This window comes from Macrosteles quadrilineatus, unplaced genomic scaffold (assembly GCF_028750875.1).
Source record: "Macrosteles quadrilineatus isolate MER2022 unplaced genomic scaffold, UCM_ALF_1.0 Scaffold_2__2_contigs__length_208266976, whole genome shotgun sequence".
NCBI lineage: Eukaryota > Metazoa > Arthropoda > Insecta > Hemiptera > Cicadellidae > Macrosteles > Macrosteles quadrilineatus.
The window spans coordinates 98,889,716-98,913,874 of NW_026542595.1; the positions used below are offsets into that span (position 1 = coordinate 98,889,716).

Below are 24,159 nucleotides of genomic sequence, written 5' to 3' on the forward strand. Positions count from 1 at the left end.
CTTGTGCGTTATCATATTAATCTTTGCCCAACAGTTAATGTTTTTTATGTTGTAAATTTCAGTTGATGGTGTTGTTCATAAACTTATTCACGAAGCTACAACAAAGCATTGTCCAATAAAACCTAACCCCAAACTAAGGCAAACTTGGATAGTCACTTAATGCATGTTTAATCATGATTTAAACTGTATTTCCAGCTGTTGCTATAAGCTATCAGCTGATTATTGGCCAAAAGTAGCCAGAGAGGGTTCAAGGTTGTTTCATCATTAACATAAGTAAGTACTACGAAACGTCTGTAACTGACCTAGAACTATAAGTAGAATGAATAAATGCATTCGATTGCCAGCATAACTTCAAACGTGTAGTCCTATTCCGCCCGAGTTTTATTTCGCCCGGAGCCTAATTACTCCCAATTCGCCCGCGGTCCCAGATTAACCCCTATAATCCTTAGCTCTACCTGCGTCAGGAGTCCTATTCCATCCACGGAGGCGAAGCCCCACCTCCTAGGACCCCACCCACCCCCAGCTATGTAAAAGCCCTCCCCTACCCATCACCCCTACCACTTTATAATCTGGAACTTTTCTTTGGATTGAAACGCTTCAACAGTAATCATTCTATATTGATAAATGCTTACGACATAACAGATTAATAAAATTGACTGTCCATGAACTGTTAGTTACTGTACAGTAACTGTATGTTTCTGTACGGCAAACAGAAACATATGATAACACTGCAATCCAAGACATGGCCAAACAAAGGCCACTAGTTAGCTGCTTCTAGTGTTAAATACTCAACTGCACACCTTTGAGTTTTCTTCATTATACAATGTAAATAATTCGTCTATTGGGTCTAATGATGATTGGAGTGTCGAATCAAACTCGATCACCATTTGCCATATTTTATGTATATTTATCGTCTGGTGAGATAACAGTATGAGAGCACAAATATATGTTTTAAGTGTTATTAGACGTTTTTTTTTACTTTTCGTATACAATGTAACTCGCCTTTGGCTCGCTGGGGGCTCCGTCCCCAGGCCCCCTAGCTGTAAGTCGTCATTATAGATATCCCAAGAACAAAACAACCTGCGCAGAAACGAAAAGATCACGTGGTTCGCGCAGGTAGGTGTGGCGTACCATTCAAACCTGCGCGGCTCGAAACGGCCCAGGGTTCTTTTGTTTCTGGTATTACTATAGTAGATTAGAGTTGTAACAAAGCAGGCAGTGAAACAGTCAATATTACGTTACAGTATATAAAAACAATTTCACGAATACATTAAAGGAGGTTGGCAAGTTATATTTTTTTTTTTATAAAGTTGTGGTAAGAGAGTATATTGGTAAAGTATTATTACAACTGAGTTTTAGGCCAAACAAGATAAGGAGAATGGGGTTCGTTATAGTGGAAATCGATATTAAACTAAACACGATTTAACAACTATATTAGAGTAGATCGATATTTAATAAGTTGATATCAGTAAAGTGATATATGAAATAATAAGGTTACAGTAAGTTTTAAAATGTCTTTTTTTAAATTTAGGAAGGGGTGAGAAGCAATCAGCAAGAAGCCGGGAAATTTCAAGTCCATAGCACACCTAGAAGTGGTCTAGATAGCACTCATAGCATTTCTCAAGTCTCAGTCAAATTTGAAGTAAACGGTTCTAATGTCCATACCAAAGTTAGAAACTTCCTATAAAAATTACATAATGGGAGGGAGAAATTGTTGAATCGGGGAAGGGGGAAAATCATTGGAAAATGTAACTTTTGGGAATGTTCTAGGTTGTTTGGGACTAAGACCAACAAGCCTACCAAATTTCATATCTCCAGCTAATGTTAAAGTGTGTAAACGTGATTTAGACCGATGTACCTATATAATTAACATTGGGGAAGTCGACATTTCAGGGGGGGGGTTGATAATCGTAAACAAATTTTATAGAAATTTACCTAATATTGAAAGTAGGGCGTTTTTTGAAGAGTTTTCGAGCTATAGCTGTTTGAAAATACCCCCGTCGCAGCAAACCTGCATACTAAGCGAATTTCCATTTACCCGGCTTGATTTCTACTAAAATATTCCCTATAAATTTTCAGATTTATTTCCTATTTAAATAACATTAATTTTAGTGAGTAGTTAGGTTTGCTGCTACAGGGAAGATGTTGAGATGTGTTTTTTTCAATTGAAATATTGATAGCTTAGTATGAAATAAACCAAATTGCCAAATTTGATTAAAATATATCCATAAACAAGCAAACTAGAACAGTTTATTTATTCTCCATAAGAATAACATGGGAATTTTAAATTTTCTCCATAGTCAATGAACATTCAAAAACACTTCAATATATCAAATTATTTGTTTTTTTTAAGCTCTTCAAATTGGTCTAGAGAGAAATTTAGAAATTTTAAGTTTTTAGGGTCAAAAATGAGAAAAACCCATTTTTACCCCATAAAACCCCCCATAAACCCCTGATCCCATGGCCCGATTATGCTGGTTCGCGAACTCGTTCGAATAAATGTAGGTTTACACGTTTGTACCAAATTTCATCAAAATCGGATCAATTTTGCTCGAGTTATCGCGCTAACGGACACATATATAAATATATATATATATATATATATATATAAATATATATATACCGGGTGTCCAAAACCACCCGTACACCCCTTTCAAAACGATGGAAACCTTTTCTTACAAACAAAAAATAATACAGAACTAGCTAAATTCGGCACGGTCTACCAAATGGTGATAATTTCAAATCCAAAATCACACCGGAAGTGGCTTTTTCAGACCGGAAGTTGACTTTTTTAAATGTAAACTACCAATTTTGATTACAGAATCGTATTCTACGTTAAAAAATACATATCTTTTGTCACAAACATTTTTTGAAACACTTGTTTTCTACCTCTAATCCCCCGTTAAAGTCAATAAATTTTGGTCATTCATGTGTCAAAGTTACTCGAAACAATAATAAAGAAAAACAAATAACAAATATTACATAAAGACATATGATTAATAGAATCAGCTGTTTATTTTAAACACCTTAGCAATTGAGTAACAGCTGGTCTACACATTGCTAAGTTTATTTTTTTTTTACATATGACTCCTTAAATGTAAAAACATGATTTATTTTTTAAATAAAATGAAATTAAGCAATGTGTAGACCAGCTTTAACTCAATTGCTAAGGTGTTTACAATGAACAGCTGATACTATTTATCACATGTCTTTATGTAATCTCTGTTATTTGTTTTTCTCTATTATTGTTTCGAATAACTTTGACAGATGAATGACCAAAAATTATTTACTTTAATGGGGCATTAGAGGTAGAAAACAAGTTTTTTCAAAAAATGTTTGTGACTAAAGTTATGTTTTTTTCAACGTAGAATCCGATTCTGTAATCAAAATTGGTAATTTACATTTAAAAAAGTCAACTTCCGGTCTGAAAAAGCCACTTCCGGTTTGATTTTGGATTTGAAATTATCACCATTTGGTAGACCGTGCCCAATTTAGCTAGATCTGTATTATTTTTTGTTTGTAAGAAATGGTTTTCATCGTTTTGAAAGGGGTGTACGGGTGGTTTTGGACACCCGGTATATAAATATATATATATATATATGAATTTGAACGGATGGTGTTTTTGGCCTCTGGGGACCTCAAAACGAAAAAGAAAATCGGTCCCGGGTCTAGGTCTTACCATGAGACCTACGGTAATAGCTTATTCCCTATATGGGAAATTCGCTAAAAACGTGTTTTGTCGTTTTTAGATGTCCGCCATTTTGGATAGTTGTGGGGGTTAACATTGGAAAATCGGTGTTTTGCATAATTCACCGTTAATTAAAGATCCCATACTACAATACAGTACTACCAAATTTCAAGTCTCTAGCACGTTTCTAAACGATTCAGATGACCATAAAAATGTCATTAAATTTCAATGTTATTATCCATAAGAATAACATGGGGCTAGTAAAAACTTTCAAATTTTGACATTAAAATTAAGTTATTAAAGTTTTGGAGGTCAATGAGTAAAGTTACGAAAAAACATGTAAAGAGTAAAATTTAAAGTAAAGTAAGGAACACACAAAGCAATAATAATATTTGCAAAACGGAATTGTTTAAGTATGAAAAAATAACGAAAACCGGTAAAAATTGGAAAGAAATTTACCAAATTTTGAAATTGGGGCGTTTTTTGAAGCTGAAGGAGTGCGATTTTCTCCTAAGAGGTCCTAGGAGGCGAGGCTTCGCCTCCGTGGATGGAATAGGACTCCTGACGCAGGTAGAGCTGAGGATTATAGGGGTTAATCTGGGACCGCGGGCGAATTGGGAGTAATTAGGCTCCGGGCGAAATAAAACTCGGGCGGAATAGGACATAACCACTTCAAATACAGTTAATTACAGTATGTTTTGAAAGAGTTTAGATTTAGTATAAAATTGACTGATTATTTAATTTTGTATTTACAAACTTTCCAATGCTTCGCAACTTGACGCACAAGACAATTAATGTGGTTCATTAAAACTGCTGTCCATACTATTGAACATTGAACACCGTAAAAACCCAAATTAAACGATGATTCTGGACACATAACCAAAAACACAGTCAAAAGTGTACAAGCCTACCATACGTGTCATCTAATATTGTTACATTTTATGTTTATGTCCTTCAATCGATGTTTACTGTATTTACATTTTCCTCGTGACATTATTTTTTCTTTGACGATTTTAATTGTATTACTAGGTATAACATTGAAACAAAAATTCTCCAAAACTAGTCAGACACATTGGATTGGCGACATGAAGTAATCTACATTAAAGCCTTTACAAAATCCAATCTACCAAGGACAATCTAACAGCCTGTCAACTGCAACGTGTAAATGATTGGATATTCGGTGTCGCTATCGCAGTGGCGGTGAACCAGTTTTGATCAGAGCCAAAGTACCGGTTCATGTACAGGTTCATGTACAGGTTCAGGATCAAGTCCACGACCACGGCCACTGAATTACGTCGCCATAAACCTTCTAAGAACATCGGCGGGGCTAGCATCATCTTACATGTCGATGAACTACCATAACGGGGAGCGAGCTCGTCTAGTGGTAGAGCGCGGTGCTTCGGTCTCCGAGGTCCCGGGTTCAAATCCCGCCAATCACCAATGGATTTTAACTATATGATAATGACGCAACCCTCTAGGATTGGCCTGAATTAAAAAAACTACATCCTTTCTGGATGAATTTGCAGTAAAATATTGCAGTAGTTGAGACCTTAATAGCTGATTTTATTTATTGATTACATTGGAGGTCGTGTTGAAGCTACACTTGATTTCAAGATTGTCTGGTTAGCCAGTAGAAGTGTATACCTTCAAATCTAAAGGTTTCAGGTTCGATTCCAAGCGGAATGCATTCTTTCCCCGGATGTAATTTATTGCCATTGGGCTACCAATTAATGATACTTTCTAACAAAACTACGTTAGTATAGTTAAACAAGACCGGAGTCTAAGAAAAAATACAAATGAAAATATTAACGTCTGTAATTTATTGACGCCATTTAAGCGTTTAATATGACATCATTATTAGGAGTTTATTTTATTTCATACAAGACTACCTACTTGAAGTTTTCAGCTAATATTTCCTTGTGCGTTATCATATTAATCTTTGCCCAACAGTTAATGTTTTTTATGTTGTAAATTTCAGTTGATGGTGTTGTTCATAAACTTATTCACGAAGCTACAACAAAGCATTGTCCAATAAAACCTAACCCCAAACTAAGGCAAACTTGGATAGTCACTTAATGCATGTTTAATCATGATTTAAACTGTATTTCCAGCTGTTGCTATAAGCTATCAGCTGATTATTGGCCAAAAGTAGCCAGAGAGGGTTCAAGGTTGTTTCATCATTTATCATAAGTAAGTACTACGAAACGTCTGTAACTGACCTAGAACTATAAGTAGAATGAATAAATGCATTCGATTGCCAGCATAACTTCAAATACAGTTAATTACAGTATGTTTTGAAAGAGTTTAGATTTAGTATAAAATTGACTGATTATTTAATTTTGTATTTACAAACTTTCCAATGCTTCGCAACTTGACGCACAAGACAATTAATGTGGTTCATTAAAACTGCTGTCCATACTATTGAACATTGAACACCGTAAAAACCCAAATTAAACGATGATTCTGGACACATAACCAAAAACACAGTCAAAAGTGTACAAGCCTACCATACGTGTCATCTAATATTGTTACATTTTATGTTTATGTCCTTCAATCGATGTTTACTGTATTTACATTTTCCTCGTGACATTATTTTTTCTTTGACGATTTTAATTGTATTACTAGGTATAACATTGAAACAATTAACAAAAATTCTCCAAAACTAGTCAGACACATTGGATTGGCGACATGAAGTAATCTACATTAAAGCCTTTACAAAATCCTGGAGGCAAAAATAAACCAAGGGATTACCTCTTCGTAATCCCTAATTAGTCTGATGTTTTTACACAACAAAAGGAGAGTAAAATACTTTCGCTTGTCCGGTTCAATAGGAATGTGGCGTGGATACAAGCATCCCATTTAAAATAAACTCAGATTCTTGGCTTGTCCAGAGCATCAGTGAAAGCTGCAAGTGAAATTACACCTCTGTCTACTGTTGTAGTTTTGTTTGAAAACTCTATACAAACAGTAAGTTATCTCATAAAATAGTTGTGTACAATAGTTGAGCAACTTAATGGTTGTATAATGCTCGCCTGAGAATCAGAAGTCGCCAGTTCGATCCTGTAAAATCAGAAGATTTCGATAGCTCCATCCAGTTTTTATCCTTGATATCTTCTAGCTAGGCATAGGTTTTTAATAAATGATCCTGACTAAAGAAAGAGCTGATTTCAGTTTGTAAGCATGCTACAGATATCATCAAACAGTTTATTATACTTCCTCCCTGCATTCGTAGCTATTCAGTTTAAAAAGCTTAAACAAAAAAGGGGTTTCGCGTTGTGCCCCTTTTGTTAAACCATATTAATAATCTCAAGTAAGCAAATTCTGCAAATTAATACCAGTAACTCTTCTGATTTGATACTAAAGCAGTGCTATACTAATACCGGCTCCTTTTGAACAAAACAGTTAATAAATAGGTTTAACTCATTTTTATTTCTGTCTACAATAAAAGAAAGAGTAGAGTCAAGAAACATTACTTGAGTATTGACTCAAGTGTTTTTAAACAATTGATAATGTGCTCAGCTGACTGTGTTTGTCAAGCGCAGCTGACATTGTCTGGAAATCAGCTGATTTGCTACAAGCATTTCGGAGAAGTCTTCTTGGAGGTTCTTCATCTGCTAATGTATATTTTTAACGTATGAAACGGATTTAAGTCCAAAAGAGTCAGCAAACAAAAAGGTGACAGATAATTTGCAAGGGCTAAAACAAATAGTTCTTATAAATTCAAAGAAAATAGATTATTGCTATCATCAAACACTTGAATTTCATATTGCAAAACAATTATGGATACTCCGATTTATTAGGTAAACAAAATATATTTTGCTAAGCACGTACAAAATAAATAGTTAGGAGGTGGAAATAAGATTAAATCCTCAACAATTATTGTAAAAGTCTCAAAATTATGAAATACCGTACCAAATGTTCAAATGACATCTGATTTGCACCACTCCACATAACTTGAGGTTTTCTGGTAGTTTTTTTATCAGACATTCAGACATTTCGTAGTAAATTTTTCAGAAGTATGCACTGTTGTTCTTTGGTTATTATGCATTATCACATGTATTATTAACATGACACTTAGACTATTGTGTTTTACATAGACATTCGGATAGTTAAGGGTATACACTTTCATTTCTACTTTGTATCGTGCAAAAAGGAAAAGGAAATAGGTGTACCTGGAAATTAATTGTAATTAAAGGTGTTTTAACCCGTAGACTAGTTTTTTACATTTTATCCTTTTTTTACTTTAATTGTACAACAAACGCTGTGATAAACAAAATTATTTGTTTTTGATGTTTTACACGATGGTCACAATTTAAATTGAACATTTACATGTTTTAAGGGTAAACATGTAAAACCCACAGTTTTAGAAATTGCAAAACTAAGTCATACTACCCCGTTTCCAAGACCTGACCAATGACCATGCTGGTACGCGAACTCAATCAAGTTTATCCTGCTCTAAACCTTCAATTTAAATTTAATCAACATCGGACAAAAAATACTGGTGCTATCGCGTTTATGGACACATATATAAACATTTTGAACGAATAGTGTTTTTGGCATTAGTCACTAACAAGACTACAAGATCGCGCCACTCATCCTACTACACTCATCTCCATCCATACGGCTTAAAATACCTACATTCGTATGGTCGTCATTTCAAAGTAAAGTATTTAAGACATCCAAATGAAAAATAATCTGGTCCTGGGTTTAGGCATAGACAAAAATAATTAAATATAGACCGTCAGCCGTGCTGCGGTTACCATAGGTTCTGGCGCACACCGCTGGAGGCGCCATGTACTTACGGCGTAAGCACTACCATGCTACGTAACTACACAGCGCTCCCAGCGGTGTGCACCAGAACCTATGGTAACCATGGTAACCGCAACACGGTTTTACTGTGCTAACTACGGTTATAGCTACTTACCTATAGTGAAATTCGCTAACGAGGGCATAACCTTTGCTGTAAAGCTGATCAATGTTTAGTGGTATTTTTTCAAAACTAAACTCCAAATTCAACTAATTTGTAAAGAGTAAGTGGTAAATTACCGTTTTACTAGTGCCCCACATATAAAATGGGCCTTTATAAAACAGTCCGAACCCTGGCATTTGTTACTGTTACTGTCTAACGTCGACTTTATGTAAGGCCCACTGGAAAAACTTTCTAGTTTTTTTTGTTCTAGTGGGGCCTTGCTAGTATGTCATACAAACTAAATATAAGCAACATTAGCAGACTTGCTCATGCTCCCTTACTTTTAATTAATTACATACTCATTAGTTTTAACATGAGATATTCCTGACCAAAGTATTACATCTTGGCAATGTTTTTAAAAGCTGAACATTTAATTTTAATGAGGGTTTGAAGATTGACCTTTAAAGTTTTAATGCAATGATAATGCATAAGCCAAAGCTCGCCATCGAGTTATTTTGGAATGGTCAACATTAATTGAACCAAATTTAAGATTGATACATTTTGTTATATCTATGCTCACAAGTAGAACACTAACAAAGAGGCCTTTGGTTACTGAGTTGGCACCACTGAATTTTGACATTTCGTTTCGTTTCATTTTCAAACGAAAGTTTTGTTTGTTGTTGTGCGTGCTTAATTGTTGTCACTTGTCTGCTTAGTTGTAAGTTGACATAAGTAAAATTTTTCAGCAAATATGATACATTTACTTAGGATTTTATTTTATCCTGTATATTATTATTTTTTAGGAACTTTCGCAATAATTGAGGATATATTTTTACGCCGCTACAACAAATGTGGTAAGTTAGATAGTTATAAACACTGATCCGATTTAACCTAGAAACCTACTTACCTACTTTTTAAAAATCATTTTGGCTATATTTAATTTCACTATACACATACCTACACCATTAAGAGCAGCTGGGTCATCAGTCTTTGATAGGCTAGATAATTTAGTTTCTGTAATCCATAAGAACTAGGTAATCAGGGTTTGACACTATTGTGGGGAACTACCCTACCCTAACTGAGTTATCTAGGCCTATCTTAGGATTTGAGAAAGCATTTAACTGTAAGTTTAACTGTAATTTAACTAGAACCCATTATAGTGAAAATACTCGTTTTCAAAACTCTAGCTTTGAAGAAGGGCCTAAAACTTATCAAAGTTTAAGTTATATTGAACACAGTTCGTGAATGTTCGTTATTAGTTTACAAATTAAGATAGTGCCTAAACTTACGTTAAGCCTAGTTTACAAAAACCTAATGTGTAGATGTGAAATATCGCATGTTTACAAAATGTTAGCAGGATGTCGTAGACCTAGGCCCAATGCCTTTGGAGCGGGAGAGGTTAGACCTAATATAATTTACCCATAGTAGAATATACAGTGTTTCATCTCAATGCTTAAAAGCTCAATGCTCAATGGTCTTATTGCTGTATTATAGGCTTGATTTAGTTAATTTTTTGGAACCCGCATTAATTTTATACATTTTATAAGTTATTGGATTTGTTGTAGAGTTGAAGACGCGTAGTGGAGATGTAGCTGTGATAACAGGTGGGGCTCGAGGTATTGGAGCTGCAGTTGTCAAGAAACTGCTGCAATGTGAGATGCACGTTGTCATTGGTAAGCAATTAAATGACTTTCATATCCGCTGGAAAAGAAATGTGCACCCGCAGGGATCTAAATTTATAATTCTCAATTATCTGTTTTAAGGGTCCTGTTATATGAGCACTAATGCTGTGGCGCATTTTTTGCGGGAAAACGGGCACTAAATTTTCAGCTTATTCATGATTCTATGAACGCAGCCCAAGGCATGAACGTCACGAATCGCTAGTGCGTACCCCTGTTTACCTTTACACAGCACTGACAGTGTGTTGTCGTCACAAATATTCCCGACGGACACCTTGCAGTCAGATTTTTAACAGTTCTTATATATTTTAGAAACAAAGGATAAACAATGTATTGCCTAATAGAAGGCAGTACACACCCTTTGCTTACTGGTAGTACTTGTTTATCAACAGGGTAGTTTCATCTTGTGTAGATTAGACCGCTTGTTGGTTGGGTCTCTTCTGCTAGATATAAAGCAGAAGAGGTACTTTGACAACCACAGACTACGACTGCACGTCAACCACAAAGTTCGACTTCACATCAAGTGCGCTTCGACAACTCTGTGTAGGCCTATAACTTGGTCCTTAAAGTTTAAACAGATTGTAGCGGCAAATAAGTTCCCTATGTCTGACAGTGTTTTATATGAGTTTGTTTGTAGAGCAGGGCCTTTTTCTCTAACCCCTGAACAAGCTACCTGGTTTTAGGCTCTGCTCCACACCCACAACACTAAAAATCTGTCCAGCCCATTAAAGTTTTCAGTAAAAAAACCCACTACTCCTGTCCAATATTGAGTAATGTTGATTCCATCGCTTCCTAGGTAGTTTTTTTGCTTTTGAGTACATATGCCTGATAAAACATTGGTTGATTTTTAACTGGTTGACATAACTAGTGGTTAGATTGCGGGACTTCTGTCGTCAAGCCCTGGGATTCAAATCCTGCAATCAACAATGGAGATTTGCTATATGTGATTATGTTAAAGGTTCACCCATCAAGGAAACAAAATTTTAGAAGAACTTTGTTTTGAATTACTTATTCCACTAAAAGCCATAATTAAATTAAATGTTCTGTCTTACAAACTTAACTTTGAATGTTAAGATGAAAATTTGATGTTATTTTGGTAGATTTTAAGAATTGGGAAAAATTTTCCAAAAGCGTTTTTTTAACCCCAGGATATTTGTAGCAAAACTGGGATGAAAGGCTACACCGTTAGGAAATAGAGTTTTACTCAAACATGTATTTGACATTTGCCATGTGCAGGATGTAGAAATGTGAGTGCGGGCTCTGAGATGGTGAGGAAGCTGAGAGCAGAAGGGATCACCTCTGGTTCAACCTCCATCTTGCCATTAGACATGGCCTCTCTTGACTCTGTGACAGCGTTCGCTACGGCCGTACTCAACTCCCGGCCTAAAGTTCACCTTCTCATCAACAACGGTAAGCTCTGTGAGATTGTGTAGGGATGTGTCTGAGAAAGTAAATGAATAAATTCTCCAACTTTACTTCATTTAGTTTAGTTGGTTTGTGGCGATTAGGCTACGATGTTGGCGATTATTGTCGATTGATTGACTGTTAAGTCAAAACTGTTTTTGTAGGAAACAACAACTGAACCCCTTAATTTAACCAGAGGAGACAATTTACCGCGAATCACAGGCCCACATGGTGGATGCGGCACAACGACCCGGGAGTCGCTCGCGTCTCCTGATGTGCGAGCGCTTTGTCTTCTGTTTGACAATGGCTTGATTTACTCCACATGTTTGCTTTCTTGGCGGGACATTTAAACCGTTGTGGAGGTTAAGCTCCACAGGTTGTGAATGTCAAGATGCTTAACTAATTCACAGGGTGGGTATATTTGGAAGGGAAAGCAACTAAGAGTTCAGGAGCTAGTCACACAGTAACATCACTGGTACTTTATTCCAATATGAAACCACATTAGAGAGTAGATATTTTAGGGATTACAATTTAACCTAAGGGTGGACTATGTTTTAGGTTAGGTTAGGGTGATTTTGTTATTTAAACTAATTGAAATCTTATTTGGAAGTTGAATACGGTAACTATTTTAGAATTAATCCGCAGAAAACGTCCCATACTGGAACCGAATATCAGTGTTTTGTTATTTGATTTTTTGTGTTTCCAAAATCCCCTGGATTCCTTATTTGTAAGCAATCAAGATTACAATTACTTGTACTTTGAACCTGGTATGATATTGATAGGCCTATTAAACAGGCTTCTGAAACATGCTGTATAAGAAGGGGCATTATCACTTACAAGAATAGGCGTTAGTACACATATCATATTATATGTACGCCATCCTTATCTTGCAAGTGTCTAAATGTTTTCCAAAATTCCCTGTCTGTTTATTAAAGGTTTTTTTTACAGCTGAAGTTCTGATTTGCTTAAGTGCTGTAAAAAAAAAACTTGAATAAACAGACAGTAAATTTTGGAAAACATTTAGACACTTGCAAGACAAGGATGGCGTACATATAATATGACATGTGTACTAACCCCTTCTTGTAAGTGATAACCCCTTCTTATACAGCATGTTTCAGAAACCTGTTTAATATCATACCAGGTTCAAAGTACAAGGCTCATGTTAAGGTTATGTTTTGTAAACAGGGTATTTCATCAGTACCGGTACCACTATTTGATTTTTATTACTTATATCAATGGGTTATGTACGCAAAACAAAACCTAATACCAGTTATTTGGGCCACAATCATACTTTCACTAGGCACACAAATGATTTTAAATTGTAAAAAAATAAATTGTATTTCTTTTAGCAAAAGACTAGTCCACTTGGGCTCCAATATTTTAATAGATTGTCAGAAATTAAAAATTGGACTAAGCTAAAGAAATTCAAGAAACAAATAAAGGTATTTATGATTAAAGGAATTATAATTGGAAGAGAAATTTTTATTCAATTAATTAATTAATTTGTAATTAAAGTAAAATGGTGCTGTTAGTGTTATTTGGATGTAGTTGTTGTACCTAGGGTTATTTACATCCTACTTATTTTTCCTTGCCTAAATTAGATCTGACACCATTCCTTTTACACAGGCCTAATTAATAAAGAAATTGACTTGATTTGAATTTCCAGATTTAAGTTCAATTGTTTGTGTGAATGTGTAGGAATTCATTTAATGCAAATAAAAGGCTTATTTAGTTTGTTGTCTGTAAATTGTGCTTGTAATTTCTGTTGTGTATTCTAATCATTAACCTTAACACGTTCGCGGCGGCACGTCAAATGGCGGGCGTATCCCCAGTGCGGCGCAGCCCTCAGCGCCGAACAAACCCGATTGCCGCGTGTGATTGGCTTTCCAATTTCGGTCTGACGAATAGCAAATAACGTGCGGGAATGTCCTGCTTTACAACGAGAGTCGACGTAGTTCGCTAAACACCCACAGATAGCAGCACTGCTTGAAACGTAGCTGGTCCCATTGGAATTGTATTGCCAAATGGAGGGAAAAAGACGGGACAAAAAGTAGATTTTTGAGATTGCCAGACGGGGATTTTACAGGGAAATTTACTACCAACCTACACCACAACAAAATACAGTATACTATTGAGCAGTGCTGTGCGAGGTTTCAAGTTTCTAGCTCTAATCCTGACTTAAAAATAAAATCATTTCGTACTGCATTGCAGCTTGGGAGCGATCGCACCCACCAGGATGGCATTAGGGTTCCGTATGGGAGCGATCGCATGCCGCCACGAACGTGTTAAGGGTGCATTCGAAAGCAAACGCAAATGGATTTAAAGTATTTTCTGGACTGAGGAGTTTGATAATAGCATCCTGGAGAAACATTAACATCTTGTTTGTGACGATTGAAACAGCTGATTGAAAATGTATAGTCAATATTGATGTTATGGGGATTTTCAATATTTTTACACACATGATGTGTTGGCCTCTAGCTGGCATCATGTTTACTCCGTATGAAGAGACTGTGGATGGATTCGAGTCCCAGTGGGCCGTCAACTACCTCGGCCACTTCCTACTGTGCCATCTGCTGCTGCGGAGGCTGCATGAAACAGCTCAGACGGACGGAATCGCAAGGATAGTCAATGTAACATCGTGTGCACATCATGCAGCCTACCCTATCGACTATGACAACATCAACATGAAGTAAGTGTCATCCTCATACTTAGACATAGTTCATGTACAGGGTGTTTACAAATGGTCATTGGTTGGGTACTATACAAGGTAAACTACTAAACGTTTTATTAGTAAAATTATTGTTGGTTTATTAGAGACTTTGATGTATATGAATGTTAGGAGATTTCTCATGTTGATATTTATATGGGGAAATAAGAGTTGAAGAGATGTAAACAAATTTGATGTTGATGTAACTTATGAACCTTGGTTGATTTTGGATTGCTGGGGTCAAGTTACTTTCAAATCATCACAAAATGCAACAAACCTTTCTTAGGAACAAACTGGTTTTCTTCAGATTAATAAGTGAGCTTTTTAACCACTTGGTTACACAACAATAAATAAACACCATTTATTGCAAAAGTTCATAAAAAATATTATCAAATTATGGAGATTTCAGACGAATTTTATACCATTTCCAGGACAGTGATTACAGTAGAACCCCTCATATCCGGCCTTGGTTTTACCGGTCCTCTGTTTATCCGACCCCTTCCAGGAAGCCAATATCAAAATTTTTTTCTCACACCTTACAGACGTTTAGATACAAGCACTAGTCTTTGTGACTGCTCAAGTCATAAAATAAATTGTTCTCATTATTTATCTGTTTGTTTATAAATTTATTTGCTGAGTCATTATACTCAGTTGAGCTAGTAGGCCCATGACTTCCACCATGAGTAGGCCTATTATAAGGTACAATTATAAGGTACAAACCTTTAAGCCTACAGTTCACACTTTACGATCTATCAAGAATGCTTCATCCATTAATAGAGTTGTCAACTAACATTCCCATTAATAGAGTTGTCAACTAACATTCAAATAAATACACAAAGGACATAACAACAAACACAAAACATTTGAACATTTAAAGTAGCTAAGATCAACTATTGACTGGTTGCGGTACGGAGGCTGACTAATTTAATTGTTAAATGTTTTTAGCGAATTTCCCATATAGGGAATAAGCTATTACCGTAGGTCTCATGGTAAGACCTAGACCCGGGACCGATTTACTTTTTCGTTTTGAGGTCCCCAGAGGCCAAAAACACCATCCGTTCAAATTCATATATATATATATGTTTATATATGTGTCCGTTAGCGCGATAACTCGAGCAAAATTGATCCGATTTTGATGAAATTTGGTACAAACGTGTAAACCTACATTTATTCGAACGAGTTCGCGAACCAGCATAATCGGACCATGGGATCAGGGGTTTATGGGGGATTTTATGGGGTAAAAATGGGTTTTTCTCATTTTTGACCCTAAAAACTTTAAATTTCTAAATTTCTCTCTAGACCATTTTGAAGAGATTAAAAAAACAAATAATTTAGTATATTTAAGTGTTTTTGAATGTTCGTTGACTACGGAGAAAATTAAAAAAATTGTAAATTGAAAATTCCCATGTTATTCTTATGAAGAATAAATAAACTGTTCTAGTTTGCTTGTTTTTGGATATATTTTAATCAAATTTGGCAATTTGGTTTATTTCATACTAAGCTATCAATATTTCAATTGAAAAAACACACTTCAACATCTTCCCCGTAGCAGCAAACAACTACTCACTAAAATTAATGTTATTTAAATAAGAAATAAATCTGAAAATTTATAGGGAATATTTTAGTAGAAATCAAGCCGGGTAAATGGAAAATCGCTTAGTATGCAGGTTTGCTGCGACGGGGGTATTTTTGTACATTGTTAAGTCCTTTGTGTATTTATTTGAATGTTAATTGACGATTCTATTAATGGATGATGTATTCTTCATAGGAGACTTGTTCCTTATACATAGCTGTTAGTTCCATACAGACAATAATGATAAGAATTATTGATGTCAGTAATGTATGTTGATATTTGTGGACGATAGAAGATTGTTGATGAATAAGGGTCCGTTGATTTTCCCACCTCAATTGCCAATCAGAAGCAGGAAATGTTACAATGGACCAATTGTAGCTCAAGGACTTCTTATGTCAATCAAACTCCCCCTTATCTTCTAACACTTTTAAAACAAAATTAAGATTGATATGTAGAAGTAGGACAGTTTGTCTCATTTTTATCTTTACAAATATTCATTCATTCATATTTATAAAATGATGTCCAATCAATGTTGTAGAAATATTCTTAAATATTCTTGGTTTTTTTATTAAGGTGGTAAAATATTTTTAATACTAAGCCTACGTGGGCTACCGGTAACTGTTTTGATTTTTCATTGAACCCCTTGATTGATCATATTTTATAATTTAGTTAATGTCCATTAAAACAAAAGTGTACCCTAGTTAGTTTAAGGTCAAAGATTTTTTTAAATCATGAATCAAGAAAAAAATTGCATTCTCTATGCAATGTACTATAATTTATTGGTACATGATTTATGAGTAAATCGATGATGGTTTACATAGCATATATTAGGGATTCTGAGAATTGAGGTTTGTTGTCATTCCTTGACTGAAGATAGTAGGCGCCTTAAAATAAGAAAATAAATAGCAAAACCTAGAAATAATTAGAACACAGATGAAACCATTGTTGTTCGATAGTGAAAAGTATTGTGAATAACATATCAAAAGTCTCCAAAAATATCTTTGGTGGAACACCACTATTTTTCCAAAATGGCGGCCAAATCCAGTAGTTTTTTGCTTTTTATTGAAATTCTGACTTTCCAGTCAATATTGGTAAAAAGTCGTCAGTACATTTAATGTTCCTCCTGAAATTACCTTTAAAATGATACCAAATACATGTACCTACAACAAAAAATAAATCCCGTAGAAATAATAAAATATTTCAAATAAAAATATTTGTTATAAATTAATGTAATAGTCCAAGCAAACTAAAAATAACGTACGCAGGGATCGTATAAAAATTTGCAAGTAAACATTTTATGGTTTTATTTTTATTGTTGTGGTGTGCAGAGTGACATACCAAAAGTTGCAAAAAATCAGTCCACGGGAAACCCCTATATTACGGAAAAAATGGCGGCTTTTCCCAATATTGGACAAATTTTGCAAAAAAAAGATATCACATGTTTTTTGCACATTTTTCGAGATATTGACTTGGAACCACGACCGATATTTTTTGGATGGTCCGTACTTAATTTCAATAGGGGACCCTTTTTGGGCCGCCATCTTGGATCAACCATATTGGATATAAATATTTTTTAATGTGATTAGTGTTGTGACACATCATTATGAACTAGATTTCTACGCTGATTTCAATGCTGAAATCAGTTTTTTAAATAGCGTTTTACGATTTTAAGATATATAAAAACGAAAACTCTCCACCATACATTTCTTATGGACGTTTCGTACTTTGACAATTTAAAAACACATTGAAAACTACCACAGTCTAAGGTTGTACTATCAGGTTCAAGTATGGCGTGGAAATAGTTCACCAGCAGATCCAACAGATTGGGAGTGGTGTTTGACTGATGGTACATATGAATAACTTACTTATAAATAACTGCACTTATATAATGAGTGTACCTGTGTAACTTGGAAATTATATTTAGACTAGCTGTTGTACCCGTGCTTTGCAACGGGAAGAGAACACGAAATAGAAACATTTTGATCTTTACATCTGTTGATAAAATAGTTACACATAAGCCTTTTAAAAACAAAATTTTATCTTTATGGCCTTAATAAGATAGCTGTTGTCATAAATGTAAAACAATAATAGTAATGCACCCTGTTGGTAAACCTTGTAACTTTTTAATGCTATTCAATATCATAGAACCAACTTGTGTAGTTGAAACAGCTGACAAAATTCTTTTATTCCTTTTAAATACGATTACTCATAAGGTTAACATGGGAAACTCCAGAGCCACTGTGGCGGAGCCCGAAAGGACTTTTAAGATAAGAATGCGTTTATATGTTAATCGGGTATGTCAGCTATCATCATATCAAATTTCAGCCCAATCCGACCAGTATTTTTCGCGTTTACTTGTCACAAACATACATCCATCCATCATCCATATCCAAACTTTCTCATTTATAATATTAGTAGGATAAATATAGGATATGGCCTTTAACAAATTTCAACAAAACGTTTTATGGTTTTATTTTGTAGTGTTGTGCAGAGTGAAAACGGGAAAGACTCGTCATAGCTGTTCGTTCAAGTATTGACTTTTATTTTAGCTATGGATTCCTTATTGGGAGTTATTTAGAATTGGGGATAAATGTCTTTAACTAAAGACAAATTTCAAAATAACAATAATTCATTCAATAGTTCATTGAAGGTAGGCCTACATGATTCGTTTTAAATTTGTCATGTGTCATTTAATAATCAATAGAATTAAAGCCAAACATTTACTGAGTACTTTGATACCAGAACGAACTTGTTAACATATTAACAACTCGAGATATAAATCTTAAAAAAAAACTGATAAAAAAAGTTTAATTTAATTTTGTGTTGTTATGTTTTAACTATAAATAAAACAAAATGAAAGCTAACTAAAATGAAAGCTCTTTTATCACTGAATATTTTAAGGCTAGAACGAACTGCAAGCATTAATAATACCTGGAGAAAAATAATCCAAGCACATTTTCAAAGTACGATACGTCCATAACTGATGTATAGGGGAGAGTTTTTTTTTTTTAAGATATCTTAAGCAACGAAAAAACTTATTTAAAAACGGATTTCAGCATTGAAATCAGCGTGGAAATCTAGTTCATAATCATGTGTCACAACACTATAATTACATTAAAAAATATTTATATCCAATATGGCAGATCCAATATGGCTGATCCAAGATGGCGGCCCAAAAAGCGTCCCCTATTGAAATTAAGTACGGACCATCCAAAAAATATCGGTCGTGGTTCCAAGTCAATATCTCGAAAAATGTGCAAAAAAACATGTGATATCTTTTTTTTGCAAAATTTGTCCAATGTTGGGAAAAGCCGCCATTTTTTCCGTAATTTAGGGGTGTCCCATGGACTGAATTTTTGCAACTTTTGGTATGTCACTCTGCACACCACAACAATAAAAATAAAACCATAAAATGTTTATTTGGAAATATTTATATGATCCCTGTGTCTGTTTTTTAGTTGCTTGGACTATTACATTAATTTATAAAAAATATTTTTATTTGAAATATTTTATTATTTCTACGGGGTTTATTTTTTGTTGTAGGTACATGTATTTGGTATCATTTTAAAGGTAATTTCAGGAGGAACATTAAATGTATTGACGACTTTTCACCAATATTGATTGGAAAGTCAGAATTTTAATAAAAAGCAAAAAACTACTGGATTTGGCCGCCATTTTGGAAAAATGGTGGTGTTCCACCAAAGATATTTTTGGAGACTTTTGATATGTTATTCACAATACTTTTCACTATCGAACAATAATGGTTTCATCTGTGTTCTAATTATTTCTAGGTCAAACCATATATTCAGGGGCCTATAGTACGGACGGAAAAAACTTTGCAATTTCGAATGATTATGTTAAAGATCCTAACTTATCGCCAGTTGGTTAAAGTAATTATAATTTTAAGACAGAAAGGGTATACTATTTTCAAGAAAATTTTACAAGAGTGAGGTTATAACACTACTTTTTAGAATATCAATGTGTCCATGTTGGCATCAAAAAATCCTCAACACTGTCAAAGTATTTCTGCATCAGCCACTCTTCCAAGATCATAAATTATAGGATATAGCGTAGGAACTGGGAGGATGCTTATTCAAAAGTCTTACCTGATGCTAGAAAGCGTTATTGAGTCTTGCGTAGTCTATCAAAATCTGCATCAATCATCATACTAATATTACAAATGTGAAAGTTAGTGTGTTTGTTTGTTTATTTGTTTGTTTGAAGTTCAATCACACATTAACTACTGGTCGGATTGTGTTGAAATTTGGTATGATGATAGCTCACATTCCCGATTAACATATAGACATATTCTCACCTCAAAAATCCTTTCGGGCTCCGCCCCAGCGGCTCTAGAGTTTCCCATGTTAACCTTATGAGTATTCATATTTAAAAGGAATTAAATAATTTTGCCAGCTGTTTCAACTACACAACTTGTTTCTATGATATTAAATAGCATTAAAAGGTTATACGGTTTACCAACAGGGTGCAGCACAATTAGTTCTTTATACATTTATGACAACAGCTAATTTGAACCAAGCAGCAACAAAAACCTGAGTGTGAGAACTTTATTTCTTTCTATTATTTAGGTGAAGTGGTAGAACATTATGGCTATGGTAGATATTCTATATACTATAGTATACCGTAGATTATAGTAAACCAAATTTTCTCAAAACGTGTCCTCTCTCATTGCAAATGCAAAGCCCGAGTATTTAACTACAATAAGCATTGTATACCAACCCCGTACGAAGGACGGGTACTCAGCTAGTGTACTTATATGCAGGAAATCTAGATCGGTTATCCGCTACATAAGCCCTTAATTTTGATAGCGTGTAGTTCCTTTAGTTATGGTTAAATCCTTTAATTTAAATAAGAGCACTGAAACAAGTCATCCGACATCAAATTAATCGGTTAACGACACAAACACACACAACTATAATTCATAAACCAATTCAAGAGGAAAAAATGAATTAAACTAGTGTTTTAGTCATTGTTAACCAGTTTATACCTTTCAGATACAACTTCATAACACAAGCAGCGTACGCTCAGTCCAAGGCAGCCCAGCTGATGTTCACCCTACATTTAGACCGAGCCCTGCGCAAGATGGATTCTCAAGTAAGGGTGGTGGCTGTACACCCCGGCATCGTCAACACTGATTTGTTCAATGGAACCTACATGAAGATAATCATGCCATGGGCTCCTGGACTACTGTTCAAGGTAATCAAACCCTCTGAATATCCTAGATACATTATGAGAGGATGTCAGAGTTAGTTTTTATTATCATGGGAGGAACTATGGTTTACCATAAACCCTCATTAATCCCAGACTCATTGGGGTTCCAAGTTCACCGGAAAAGTTGAAAATAAATTCTGTTTTCGTTAGGAAGAAAAGCAGCACTATTTTGGGACATTTAGGTTTGTGTATAAAAGCGTGAATATTGTATTCTAAATTTTAAAATACACATAGTATTTTCTAAATTGCCTTGTAGTGTGACATATAATTGCTGCGTATATAATGCTTTCCTCATTTAGTTTAATGACGTTTTTATAATTTGCTGTCAGACGGATGTCTGGATTAAACAAAGTATGTCACAGGTTCTGGATTTATATGGGATTATTGTAGCGTAACATTAACCTTGAATAAAGTAAGAATCTTGGTGTTTACAATTATCTGTTCAACCCAAGAAATAATGAAGATTTTGTTAATAAATTTTGCATGTTATAGTTTTAATTATCAACAAAATGGTACAACCCTCAATGCTGAAAAAAATATAGGAATTTTTGTGATTTTACCATTAAATATCATTGTTACTCCAATCGCTCACTTTTATAAAGGTTGATAACAGACAAAATTGCAAATAAAATAATATTTGAAAAAAATATTGAAAAAAGGGTTAAGAAACATCACGGGAAGATGAAATATAAAAGCAAATATATTGTGAACCTTAGGTTTTCTGTTCAACTGACTGAAACTCAACTCTTAGTTTAGTCTCCGCTTTTTCTATAATATGTTCCTAAGTTAAGTGCCCTACAAAATCTAATGATAGAAAAACATTATACTCCTTTAAAGCATTTCAAAATGTTCATTGTTGTTTACCGTGACCTCATTTTAGCGAATTTCCCTATAGGGCTATTACCGTAGGTGGCACAGTAAGACCTAGACCCGGGACCGATTTACTTTTTCATTTTGATGTCCCCAGAGGCCAAAAACACTATTCGTTCAAATGTTTATATATGTATATATATATAGACTTATATATATATACGAGAATTTTATATATTAGATATATATACGTCCGTGAACGCGATAACTTGAGTAATTTTTGTCCGATTTTGATGAAATTTGGTTTAAAGGTGTAAAGCGGGATAAACTTGAATGAGTTCGCGAACCAGCACGATCGGACCATGGGAACGGGGCTTTACGGGGGGTTTTATGGGGTAAAAATTGGTTTTTTTCACTTTTGACCCTCAAAACACAAAATTTCCCAATTTCTCGGGGCTTTACGGGGGGTTTTATGGGGTAAAAATTGGTTTTTTTCACTTTTGACCCTCAAAACACAAAATTTCCCAATTTCTCGTTAGACCTTTTTTAAGAGCTTAAAAAAACAAATAATTTAGTATATAAAAGTATTTTTGTTCCAATATTAGTAACGGAGAAAATAAAAAAAATTGTAAATTTAAAATTCCCATGTTATTCTTATGGAGAATATTGTCAAATGTTGTAGTTTGCTTGTTTATGAATATATTTTGAACAAACTTGGCAAATTTATTTATTTTGTACTAAGCTATCAATATTTTACTCAAAAACACACTTTATTAGTTTCTTTGTAGCAGCAAACCTAGGTACTCGTTAAACCTAATGTTATTAAAATATATTTAACTGAAAATCAATTCAGACAAATGGAAATTCGCTTAGTCCGCAGGTTTGCTACGGCGGGGGTATATTTAACTTTAGTCTCATCAAGGCAATAACTGTTTCAGTCAGCTGAGGAAGGTGCGACTACAGTCATGTTTGCCGCTCTCCATGCTAAGGGCGGAGACTACATCAGCAACGCTAGATCAGCTTCCATCTCAAAATTGGCTCAGGATCAGCAAGCACAAGTCCAACTGTTTAACCACTCGAAGCGTACATTGGGCATCTTGTCCTTCGGTGGTCTTGAGTTATAAACAAGCGCTTCTCAACCGTAACAGTATTTCCTATTTGCATTTAATTATTTAAGTCTTTTATTTATTGTGTACTTAATTCTGAGTCACTGTTACTTTCTGTTATAGCTTTAAGTGGTTTTTTAGTTCTGCTAGGTTTAAATATTTTGCAATGAATGGTTGTAGCATTAAAAGACTTTTTTAAGTTTTCTAAGCATTAAAAGTATCTATTTAAGTTTTTGTTTTTAAGTTATCACAAACAATGATGTTATGTGATAAAAATAAATGTATATTTTTTCAATATGTGATTGTTTCCTCAAATTTCCCACTTGTTGATTCTTATTATGACTTATAATATAGTTAAACTCAGTTTCTTGTTGTAATCTAGCAAATAAAAATCATATTTCAAACACATTTTTCCATTCACTTCTGTCAACTGGCAACGATTGTCGCCAGAACGCAGGTTATACTTTGTTGGAGTCGTCTACCAATTGTTGTAAAGCTTGATCGCCCAACACAAATTTGCCAATAAGCTGATAAAGACTGAATTTAAAGTATCACTAGTTTAAAATTACTGATATGAATAGCAGTGGAGTGTAGTAGGAGTTTACGCAACGATCGCGTAAAGATAGTGTTGTTTAGACTATTTACGTGAGATGCGTACACTACTTTACCTATGACAGTTTTTAAATTACTAACAACATTACTGTTTTCGTTTATACGTTTTAACCTATCATTGCCACTGACAGTAATGCTACAAATCATAGTACCAAACACTAACTGTACCACTCATTAACAATTAAATGGGCCTTAACAGCTGACTAGTTGAAGTTCGAAGCATTACAATTTTACTTCTTTCCTCTCAATCCTTGAACCTCTTTGTTCCGTTACTTGTGTTGAAGTAAAACAATGCTGTTAAGTTATTAAACAATGATGTTAAGTGAATCTTTCCAATTCTAAGAACTTAACTGAAACGGCTACTTTAAAAAAACAGTCGTAGGTAAAGTAAATAACCACATTGCTCTTGTCAGCCTTGTAATAGTTGGCTTGATCAAGACTG

The 24,159-nt window shown here is 34.5% G+C and overlaps 1 protein-coding gene across 1 annotated transcript; it reads left to right on the forward strand.

Annotated features, from left to right (window-relative positions):
• Nucleotides 1-9,282: 9,282 nt before the first annotated feature.
• On the forward strand, nt 9,283-23,348 carry LOC128986858 (dehydrogenase/reductase SDR family member on chromosome X-like). Its single transcript, XM_054407430.1, has 6 exons — nt 9,283-9,451; nt 10,163-10,270; nt 11,513-11,686; nt 14,159-14,369; nt 20,973-21,174; nt 22,938-23,348. Exons 1-6 carry the CDS (start codon nt 9,349-9,351, stop codon nt 23,121-23,123), a joined length of 984 nt encoding a protein of 327 aa, XP_054263405.1. The 5' UTR covers nt 9,283-9,348; the 3' UTR covers nt 23,124-23,348.
• Nucleotides 23,349-24,159: the final 811 nt, after the last annotated feature.

Excerpts from the sequence above, each read along its gene's own strand:
- LOC128986858 (XM_054407430.1), top strand. The coding sequence starts at position 9,349 with ATGATACATTTACTTAGGATTTTATTTTATCCTGTATATTATTATTTT. Across the intron at positions 9,452-10,162 it reads ACGCCGCTACAACAAATGTG|AGTTGAAGACGCGTAGTGGA; the intron begins GTAAGTTAGATA and ends GATTTGTTGTAG. Across the intron at positions 21,175-22,937 it reads CTCCTGGACTACTGTTCAAG|TCAGCTGAGGAAGGTGCGAC; the intron begins GTAATCAAACCC and ends TAACTGTTTCAG.